Below are 11,246 nucleotides of genomic sequence, written 5' to 3'. Positions count from 1 at the left end.
ACGGACGACTATTAAGTTCTCGTTTCTCATCCCAAGATGTTTTTTTAAGGTGCCAAATTAGTCATATGTTTTTTAAAATGCATGTTCGAGCCCCTAAACTATGTTTAGTGGTTTATCAAAGGTCCTAACTGTGTTTGTGCTCGATTGACCTGCTGGCATGACGCTTTGATCCATGTCAAGTTGGCTCATCCAGACTTGGCGGGACTTCTGCCACCACAACAGTTGGTACATTTTACTTCTCCTTTCTCAACCTAACTTGCAGCGATTGGATTGGATCGACAAGCTCGTTGGTGCTGAATAGAGGGAAGAGGAAAGTGACTCCGGCGATGCCTCGTACATCGTCGTCCGCCGCCCACAATCTCACAGCAGTGGCCCGTGTCGTCTGCCTCGGCTTTGCCGGTGAGGTGGAGAACCACTGGACATAGTTTAGAGACACAAACTTGCATTTTCAAAGATATGGAACTAACTTGGCGCTTTTAAAAATGCGGTTGCATTTTACTCTTTTTATTATATGTTGCCTAGGTTGTTTCTAATGCTATAGACACATGTAGCATTTGATGTGTAAACAAGAAATGGGTTGCAATGGTTATGGACCTCTACGATGAAGAGTTGAATTTATGTTTCTTCGTTGCTTCATGCGATCATTTTGTATGTTGCATTTTTTTTCTTGTTTTAAAATGTTCTGGTTGTAATAAATGGAGAGTTAATACAACTAGATTTTTTGTCGCACGAGCGTGTTTGAAATGCTGAATTATCTTTGAATGATTTTCTACACCATCACATGAGACATGTTGCAACAATGTTGCGTACTCACAAAATAAAAGGCACGAAGAATTTGTGTTAATATGATCGAAGATCCAAATACCACTTTAAATAGATAGGATGGATAGAGGGCTTAGGGTTAGGGTTTATGACACCGACGGGTCCGAAAAAAAATCACACATTGACTTTATTGAATGCAAGAAATATCCCGAGCGTGTAAAACACACACATGCCAAGACGGGGGCTAAGAGTAGACGCTGTCTTGGACAGAGCATATAGGTTTTTTGTCTTGACAAAAAGAAAAACCTTTTCTTAGTTTTTTTAGACCTTTTTTTTAGAGGAAGTTTTTTTTAGACCTAAGAGTACCCCGTCTTCAAAGTCGCTTTTGTGTCCCTTAGATTTCGGCCCAGCTAACCGCTCTAGGTCCTTGGGCCCAGCCCATCCAGCCCGTCTCAGTTGCAGTTGCAGCGTACCCGTGCTCCCCTTTCGTTTGGGCCCCACACGACGGCTTTGTTCCGCTTCCGCCTCGTCCTTCTCCACGGCATCGCACCAAGGAACACTCTCCCTTCCCAGTCGAGATATGATCCACCGCCATTAGGAGCGAGGGGTGATTTTCCGGGACCAGCGCCTGCGTGCTCTCGCAGATCGGTCCCGGGAATGGCGCGCGCGAGCGCGACGGCCTCCCTGGCCGCGCTCTGCCTCCTCGCCGCCGCCGCCGCCGCCGCCGTAGGTGAGGAGTTCTACTTTCCCTTCTCGCGCGTCGTTTATGTAGATCAGATTAAGATCTGCAGTTGCGGGGTGTAGCGACGGTTTGATGTGCGGAACTGCGTTTCTTGCGGTCATGCTATTAGTACCAGTTAGTATCTCAACTGTTTTTGAACTCTTATTCTAGGGTAATTGGGTTAGAACCGTAGGTGTGGCGTTCAAGCGCCCGTGTTGATCTGTTCGCAATTCAGTCGCTTCACCTTTCTGTCTGTGAAGAATGCGATCTGCACAAGTACATTTATGTCTAGATTGGGAGTATATTGTGTGAAGTGTGCTGTGGACTGTGGTGATGTCTTGGCATGACAGTGATGTGCAATGAGTGTCACACTGAATCCAGTTCAGTAGCCCATTGCAAATTAGGCTAATGATGGCCCGTTGATGCACCTGAACAAGTTTATTAACCCACATTGCAATGTACCCTTATTTGTTCTAGAACCTTTTTCCTCGGGTCTTTCTGATGGAGTGTTTCTGCTTTGTGCAGCTCGAGCGGACCCAGTATATTCTGGAGAACTGGTTAGCAGAATGTTATTCTGTCTTGTTACCGATTTTTCGGTGTTACTTTTTATGTGCTTATATTGATGGATTCTGCGATGTTTAGGTACCAAACTGGAGTAAGCAGCCCAAGTTTAAACTGCAGAATTTATCCTTCAGTCGACAGGGTGAGTATTGATGAAAAATGTTGGCTGTATATGATTGTATTTTCCCAGAGCAGCTCATTTAACAAGTCATATTTTTACTTGCTGATGCAGATGGTCTTCAGCTCCTGAGCAGGCCAGAAGATGTAATTCGCAGGGTAACATTTTGATTTCATTGCTAAGCCCTTCAATTTAATTAGTGATAATCATTGTCATGCTTATCATTTCCAGATGTGGTAGTCATCCTTATTTGTGTAGCTTCTTTCTTGCATGGCAGATTGCTTTGGAATTAAATTTTATATCTGTTCCCTCTGTTCATGTTTTTATATTTCATTGCTATAGAGATTGGGGGAGAGAACTGGTGTAATAAAGAAAATGGAATCAGTGCCGCAGGATGATGATGAAGCTCTAGTTAAACTTGAGAATGCAGGTATTGAGCGCTCAAAAGCTGTTGATTCTGCTGTGCTGGGAAAATATAGTTTATGGAGGCGTGAAAATGAAAATGAGAAGGCAGATTCAAATGTTCATTTGATGCGAGACCAAATGATCATGGCAAGAATCTATTCAGTGCTTGCCAAATCCAGGGGCAAGCTAGATCTTTATAAGGAGCTACTCGCCAGGATCAAGGAAAGCCAGCGCTCCCTTGGGGAAGCTACCGCTGATTCTGAACTTCCTAAGAGGTACTGGCTTGCTTGAACTGTTCTTTTTGTCGAACTTTTTTCTGCACTACTCACTTATCTCTTCTTTAACTTGAAGTGCTTCTGAGAGAGCAAAAGCAATGGGCCAAGTGTTATCAAAAGCAAGGGATCAATTGTATGATTGCAAGGAGATTACCCAGCGTTTAAGAGCAATGCTTCAATCAGCTGATGAGCAGGTCCGGAGCTTGAAGAAGCAGAGCACCTTCCTCAGCCAGTTGGCAGCAAAGACAATCCCAAATGGCATCCATTGCTTGTCCATGCGCTTAACAATAGACTATTACCTTCTCTCTCCAGAAAAAAGAAAGTTCCCTAAGAGTGAGAATCTGGAAGATCCTGATCTTTATCACTATGCTCTTTTTTCGGACAATGTTCTGGCAGCATCAGTTGTGGTCAACTCAACCATTGTGAATGCAAAGGTTAGTGTAATATGGTCTTTGATTTGGAAATTCATTTCTTGGTCATGTATACCATTGCATGATTCAATTCAGTAGCAACTCCTGATTTTCTTGCTATAAAACTGCAGGAGCCTGAGAAACATGTTTTCCATCTTGTGACTGACAAACTAAACTTTGGGGCAATGAACATGTGGTTTTTGTTGAATCCACCTGGGGACGCGACAATCCATGTTGAAAATGTGGATGACTTCAAATGGTTAAACTCTTCGTACTGCCCTGTTTTGAAGCAGCTTGAGTCTGCAGCCATGAAAGAGTACTACTTTAAGGCAGATCGTCAAAAAACTCTCTCTGCTGGTTCCTCTAATCTGAAGTACCGCAACCCAAAATATCTGTCCATGCTCAATCATTTAAGGTTTTACCTCCCACAAGTCTATCCTAAGTTGAACAAAATCCTTTTCCTTGATGATGACATTGTCGTCCAAAAGGATTTGACTGGACTATGGGAGGTTGATCTTAATGGGAATGTAAATGGTGCTGTGGAAACATGTGGCGAGAGTTTCCACCGATTTGACAAGTACCTCAATTTTTCAAACCCAAATATTGCCCAGAATTTTGATCCTAATGCATGTGGTTGGGCTTATGGAATGAATATGTTTGATCTGGAAGAATGGAAGAAGAAGGACATTACTGGGATTTACCATAAATGGCAGAACATGGTGAGTTGGAAATAAGATGTATATTACTTTTACCGTGCCCACTTTTCCTTGGAATATTGCATTTTGCCATCTTGTGTCTTTGGCTCTTCGCAGAACCATTTTGTCCATTTGATGTCTGCTGTTTCTGATTTCTGTCAAGTGTTCTTTGCACAGCCATGCATATAGCATTCTTATACATGAAGCAATACAGTGAATTTCTATGAGCATAATTGCATATGAACCTGCAGTACTTTTGAGCATATCATGGTGACATACTGACATGATATGTGGACAACTTCATTGTTAAAAATAAATAAATTTGGCAATAAGATGCCCTCTTCAGCTTCTAGAATGTCTCTTAATATTTCATTAGCAAATGTAGGGTCAGTACCACCATCCTCGTGGAGTCTTGGGTTATAAAACTACAACCATAAAATCATATACATTCGTTACTGAGATGCCAAATCCATGTACTCTACTTCACACTGTTTTTTCCTTCATCCTTTTACAGAACGAAAACAGGCTGCTGTGGAAATTGGGGACACTACCACCAGGTCTTATGACTTTCTACAAGCTGACACACCCCTTGGACAAATCATGGCATGTGCTTGGATTAGGATACAACCCAACTGTCGAGCACTCAGAAATTGACAGCGCCGCTGTCATCCACTACAACGGAAACATGAAACCGTGGCTTGAGATTGCGATGACAAAGTACCGGCCTTACTGGACAAGGTACATCAATTATGAGCACTCCTATGTCCGTGGGTGCAAGATCAGTCAATAGGCAGTAGCTAGAGAAGGATTCTTCTGCGACGAATATTTGGAGTAAATTTCGATGGGACTATGAAAGGTCCCTGTTGGTAGTACAGTTCTAGCCACATGTTCTTCGTTCGTGTTATTAGATATTAGTAGTTCGGTTTTTTCTGTATGTAGCTTCCTTGCCCATTTGTTGTGCTTTCACGACTAGTCCACTGTGGACTTGTGTTTTGATATTTATCTTGTGCTCTTGAAAAGAATGGTGAATTATATGATTCTTGGCAACTTATAAATGCAATCTTTCTAAATTTGTGGCAGTAATGACGCCATTTCAGCTGTATCTGTAGATGGGATTATTTTAATTTCCATGGCAGCATTACCACACCAAAATGTGATGTCAACATTAATAATGATGATTATAAACGGGGTGGTCGTGTAGCCTATTTGTTGGAGCAGTAGTTTGTGTTTTCATCCACTTCGGTGAGGTACATGCACGCTTATTAATTGGTGGTTTCAAAATGTCTTCCTCGTTGCACCGCAAAGATTTGTGCCGTAGTGTTTCAACATTAAAACGCAGCGGTTATAACATTCCACAGAACAATGCATCCGTTACATCCCCGCCTATGCATTTGGCAAATTTAAACGATACTATGTTCAGCAAGAAAACACTTGTAACCACATGGAAAACAGTCAGCTATCTCAAAATCGAATATTGGAAAAGAAAGCAAACAATAGGAAGCATGTATGTTCACAACAAATACAAAGATGACAAAATAAGAGCCTTTCCGTGGCAAGACTTATTTTTTTAGTAATACCAGCACTGTGAGAGATGCACATTGCTTCACATTAGTCCTATATATTGCCCCAAATTCTACAAACATGCATCAGTGGTGAGTACCATTGAGATCTCATACCAAATGCGTAGGTGTTATCAGAGGATGCGATGCAAAATTTTGGGGGCAAATTTACTTTACACGATAGGTCGATAGCCATATACTTGCATCTCCAAGCCTTTTTTAGCCCATACTAGGTGAAGCAGTAGCGCCGCTGCATGCTCTTCCAGGCAATTGCATATTTATGCTTCTTATGGAAGACCTTGGCACAAAGCTATGGTTTTAACCAGCTCCGTTCAACTTTCTGAACTTCGGAGGGATAAAACTGTTCGAGTCAGCATTCCTCTTCTTCACAAAATTGCTGGGTGCGACAGAGATCGATGAAGTCGTGGTGCTTCTTTGGAACCTTCCCATGTTCCAATAGGAGAAAGGTTCATCCTGTTGGCTGCTAGAACTAGGCCAACTCCTTGCAAAATTTTGTGGTGCCATGTTGTGCTGTCTAACATGGGGATCCTGCAAGAAATGGATCATAAGGTTCTTAGTAATGGATTCGACACCATGTCAACAGATAGTGAAAGTCAGTCCTGGGTCTTTGTCAGCTACTCATCCTAAGGAGTACAGTTGCTGAAATTCCACAGTTCCTGTTTCTGATAAATTCCCTACAGATATATGTGTAACCATGTGATCCACGAGCAGAGAAGAGTTGGTAGCCAGATTTTAAAACCATTGGTAGTTAGCAGTAGCACAGTTAATCATTCTTCCAGCCAGTAACAGCAATGCACAGTACTGCAGCTAACTACGTTGATTTGTTTGATTTAAGAAATGGACCATCAGCAATAGTTGAATAGTTGTAGGTGGAAAATTATATCATGTTGCTACCGAAGTTTTTTGTACCATTACACGCAATGCCTCTTGAAGATACAAGAACTTAGCAGTTGATCTCTAGGGATAAGCGAGATCTGGTTGAAAATTGGGAGCGGACGGGGATTGATAAACTAGGGAATGTACCTATTGCCAGAATTATTGCAAAAGTGAAAGGAAAAAATTCCTTTGGTGCATACCAAGTACCAACTAGTGGAAGTCTGGAACCACTATTTAGTTTGTGTACTGAAACTCATCCAAGATCTCATAAGAACTCACCATTGAAAAGTTATATAGGTTGTACAGCTTTACAGGGGAATGCTAACTAGGGATAACCTGGTCTGCGGAATAAGCTTGACGTAGGTACTAACTACTAGCTGTGCTTTGCTATAAACTACTCACGATTACCACAAAAATGAGAATGGTTATCTACTGAACTCATTAACAAAAACCCAAAGTGAACAGAGATTATAGTTGCCACGTCTTACATGTTGAATTCTCTCAAATAACTACTGGTAGCCGGTGCACAATAACAGCTGACGAGAATAAGATGAGTTCATCCTGAATGTGTTCTACTTGATGTTGACAAAAAAGACCTGTCATCAAGATAAGTACATCTTACAAAGTTGACAGCTGCTTATATCCAAATACAAGGCTTGTCTCGATTATTTTCCTTGTCATCATGTATGAAACTAAAATATATATGCCTAGCTTACTCCAAGCGCACGAGTGTTTCCTTGTTAACGAAAACCTGCAACTAAGGTGGACTGCCCCCGCCCACACCCACCCACCCACCCACCTCAACCACGGCAATTCTTTCACTGAGTGGTACCTGGCTGTACTTCAATGAAATTCAGGAAAGTTATATTCTCTAAATTTTCAGTTTTGGAATGGGAAAAAGATGTTCATTTTTGAACCCTCAACTCTAGCCAGAGTCCGATTTACGACCCTCAATATGAAACCGTTTGCAACAGTCCAGCTTTCAGTTTCCACTCTCGGACGGTTCATGGTTTCATAAACGGTTTCCGGCTGATGTGGATGCCACATGCATCTCCGCCGCATAACCAAACAAATCAATAGAAGGGGTCAAATGGTGAGAAAGGGGAAGATGGGGATGTTGTTCTCAGTGACTATGGGAAACTGGGAGGTGGGGTGAAGTCAACTGGCAGGTGAGGGTGGTATAGAAAAACACCTCAGTGACTTCACTGCTAGAGTGCTGGGAGCCAATTCAGATTAAGTGCCAAGTTGGCATTCACATGGAAGACAAATCAGCAGCAAGCCACACTAGTTTGGATCAAGTTGGTAAAGCAGATGCCTAGTTATTCAAGGTTGCATGTCAAACAGTTTTAGAGGGTTGAAAAATGGAATTTCACTATAGTTTTTTCTTTTATTTTTCCTTTCAAAATATCATATTGATTTATCCAACTAGTATTTATTATCTGTTGTTGTGGTAATGCCTCTAAAACCAGAAGAGCTACCACCCGATTACCAATAAACATGCATGCCCCCATTTAATGAGATCAATGAATCTAAAACATCTTACATGGGAAGTTCTTATGGGATCCACAGCATGTCTAGGATAAGCTGAACCTACACAAAGAGAAATTTCATCATCACAGTTTAAATTGAGACCCAGTGGAAAACTGACGGTATTTGTGGTGGCCAAATGGATAACTGTGAAGCATGTACAATTTATCCATGTGTAGTTTCCTTGGAAGTTCTTAGACCCAAAACATATTCTACCTGGTGTATATATCTATCTGCACACTAATAAACATGACATGTATATACCAAACGAAGAGCTATAAAACAATAATAGTTCTTCAGGGGATCCTTGGGATTCTTGCACTTGTTTCCTCCCCGTCAAACTCATGTAAAGCATACAACAGTCACACCATTATACGGGGAAAATGTTCACTCTAATGTAAGAATACTCGCTTAGATAGAACTTTCATGAATCAATTAATTTGTATTATGAAAATTCAATTTCTCCATACGTTTTCTGGGGATAAAGTAGTTGGTGAGTGGGGTGTGAAGAAAGGTGTACAAGTTTACAATCCATACATCCTGATTATAGGGTTTTCCTCAAATTATTTCATTTGGCTTGCGGTACAACCCCGAACTCTGTACAGCATATGTTTGGGTTTCTAGCTAGTTTGACCAAAAGCTACAACAAAATGTTTTGTTGTTGATTTCTTGTTTGACCCAGTCCAAGTTTAGCTTGGGCGAAATTCGTTCGATCTTCATTAAGGAGTATCACATTTAGTATAGAGGCAATTTTAGAGTCAGCAATTTAGCGGGACTCGTTTCAACTTCGAACCAGTTAAGAGCGAAACCACAGCAATTTAATAGAGCCCACGAGTACGACGTGCAAGGGATGCCTGCAAGGCTGAAATATGTTGGATACCTGCAGCTGCGGTCGCCAGCCAGGAAGCGTGGGGGTTGTCTCCGACAATCGCCCGCGACGACAACTCGGGGAACCCGCCGCCGCTGCTGCCAAACCCGATCGTAGGCCTGATGGGTGCGAACCCCCCGACATCCGCGACCCCCGGCAGCGGCGGCGGCGGGAAGCGGAAGAAGGGCGACAGCATCGGCGGGCCGCTCCCGCTCCCACTGGGGACGTGGGCTGCGTCCCACGCGGCAAACGGCGGCGGGCGCGGGCTCCAGCGTAAGGGGCCGAACCCGGCGCTGCGGCTGGAGACGGCGTCGTACCCTTGCTGCGGCGGCGGGGGCGCGAGGCTGGCCTGGGGCGGCGGGTTGGGGGTGAGGTGGAGGCGGCGGATCCAGACGGAGGCGAGCGGGTCGGGGTTGCCGTGCGGGCGAGGGTGCGACGTCTCTTGCAGGCGGTGGAAGGGGAGTGGGGAGCCCCCGCGGCTCCCGAGCGGGAGGTGCTCCGACATGGCGGCGTCGGCGGCGCCGAAAGAGGCCACGGGAGAAGGATAAGCGAGAGGCCGCGGAGCAGCGGTAGCTTTCTTCCCTTTCGCGATTCAATGGTTGGGGAAGCGCGATCGCGACCGTGACGAGGAGGAGCAGGGGAGTGAAGTGAAGCGACGGCGAAAGCGCGCGCGTCGGGGGAGCAGAACACGATCAGATGCCGCCGGTAAAGCAGTCACGGGCGGGGACAGAGACTGCAGTCGAGCCCGTCACTGAAGACGGAACTGAACTTGCTGCGCCTGCACGTCCACACGATTCCGTCTAATGGAACCATTTTCTTTTCTTTTCCCTGCCAAAGTTATCGCTTGGAATCAGGGACGAATTTAGTTAGGATTAGGGGAATCAGAGGCTTCACCTATTTTTAAAATGATTATTAATGAGCTGATTAGTAACGATTAACTAAAATGCAATTTCTTAGAGGGGCAGCCCCCTCTTGGATCCGTCCATGCTTGGAACGTTTATACCTACGTGTATAAGTATTTTGTGTATTTTGTTAATCTACAGTCATTTCGCTAGTGTCAACTTCTTGCATCTTTTCCATGCTCCTCGAATTCTAGTGTTGGTATCTTGGGTATCAAACTTCGAGCATAACAACGTGGGTAGCTCCCCCGCCGTTGGGGGTGCCCTCCCTGTTGGTATTATATGTTGAATCTTATCTGTTACTGTCTTTTAAATTAACGGATGCCTGTCCATCTCGTTACCATCAACTTCAATTTAATGGTTGAACCTTACAATGTCAAGTTCGAATATGAAAAAGGAAACGAACATGCATGTTATCTCCCTGGATCTTTCCTAGAACCAGCTACAATACTCATTTAGTTCAAAGGGTCATTGCCCTCCTAAATCTTTGGCCAAGCTGGATAGGAAGGAATGCAAGAGGAAGACAAGTTCAAGTAGATAATTGCATTTGTTTCTTGGTTAGTGTTTCGTATTTAGAGTCTTCTACGTGCATGTCTAGAAAGCTCGTCGATGCCCGTAATCAAAAACACCCCAAGGCATGCATGCATGAATAATTGAGCATTTTCTCATATCCAAGCCTCCATCGTCAAACTGAACTATAACCGTATTTTTCATGTGACTGGAGCACCTCACGGACTCACGATTTGAAGTTGAGGAATTGTCGACACTCTAGAGAATATACTTTGTCGAAGGTCGACTATCGAACATCAGATGCACGGTGATTATGTCCATGCAACGCTTTCTCACCATTTATTGTTATTCTAGTCCGTGTTGCTCGTTGGCTGCAATTATAATTTAATTGATAAAAATAGTAATTTTGACATATCTCCATTAAATTATGTTCCTCAAGAGAACAACCATGCCAACGGGGTTGTCTACTTGAATCTCTCTACTAGCCAAAATACTAAATCACTGTCCACCAAAGATTGTTCGAACGTTGGATTACAACACTATAAGTCGTGGAAGCAACACCTCTTTCATAACCCTCTTGAACTTTTATCTTAGAAGATCCCATTCCTTCACCCTGAGTCTTATGGATGTACGGCATCATCATCATAAAAGAGTGTTTATCGTCATACTAAAAATTTGCACCACTCAACGCAACCACGTAGTTTGACATCCATTCAACATACTCAGTAGACAACAATGTTTACAGAGATAATTCGACAAACATCTGCAAAGCTTAGCCATCTTAAATGCACATAATAGTTAGATTTATAATATTTTTTCGAACACTTTTATGAGGGACACAATTCAAATCAACCTATCGAGCCGATCACCTCCGCCGCTCATCCTCTTCTATTGCCTCTCATTTTCCTAAATCAAGACGCTCACCTCTTAGCAGCATGGAAGCCCTCATAGTGGAGCTTGAAAGGAGAGAGTTCTTCATGATGCCAAGATTGGGGATCATGGTGCCTGAGGGTGAATGGCGCAAGGCTCAACAGATCCA

General features: G+C 43.3%; 2 protein-coding genes across 3 annotated transcripts; one reads left to right on the top strand and one right to left on the bottom strand.

Moving 5' to 3' along the window:
• Positions 1–1,296: 1,296 nt before the first annotated feature.
• On the top strand, positions 1,297–5,030 carry LOC100836721 (polygalacturonate 4-alpha-galacturonosyltransferase). Its single transcript, XM_010233141.3, has 8 exons — positions 1,297–1,492; positions 2,009–2,040; positions 2,126–2,186; positions 2,277–2,320; positions 2,505–2,842; positions 2,919–3,276; positions 3,384–3,971; positions 4,462–5,030. Exons 1-8 carry the CDS (start codon positions 1,420–1,422, stop codon positions 4,735–4,737), a joined length of 1,770 nt encoding a protein of 589 aa, XP_010231443.1. The 5' UTR covers positions 1,297–1,419; the 3' UTR covers positions 4,738–5,030.
• A 374-nt stretch (positions 5,031–5,404) lies between these two features.
• On the bottom strand, positions 5,405–9,704 carry LOC100838547 (formin-like protein 5). 2 transcript variants are annotated; one of them, XM_024457122.1, is made up of 4 exons: positions 8,811–9,704; positions 7,947–7,993; positions 6,892–6,999; positions 5,919–6,055 (listed from the first exon to the last, which is right to left on the bottom strand). In XM_024457122.1, the coding sequence occupies exons 1-3, from the start codon at positions 9,301–9,303 to the stop codon at positions 6,976–6,978; spliced, it is 564 nt and encodes a 187-aa protein (XP_024312890.1). In that variant the 5' UTR covers positions 9,304–9,704; the 3' UTR covers positions 5,919–6,055; positions 6,892–6,975. The 2 variants fall into 2 exon arrangements, with proteins under 2 accessions (XP_010231440.1, XP_024312890.1); XM_010233138.3 differs by lacking the exon at positions 6,892–6,999 and having other exon boundaries at positions 5,405–6,055; positions 8,811–9,635.
• Positions 9,705–11,246: the final 1,542 nt, after the last annotated feature.

The sequence above is a fragment of the Brachypodium distachyon genome, chromosome 1 (genome assembly GCF_000005505.3).
Source record: "Brachypodium distachyon strain Bd21 chromosome 1, Brachypodium_distachyon_v3.0, whole genome shotgun sequence".
In the NCBI taxonomy this organism is placed as follows: Eukaryota; Viridiplantae; Streptophyta; class Magnoliopsida; order Poales; family Poaceae; genus Brachypodium; species Brachypodium distachyon.
The sequence above is the reverse complement of the archived record's forward strand: the minus strand, read 5'-3'. Positions and strand labels throughout refer to the sequence as shown.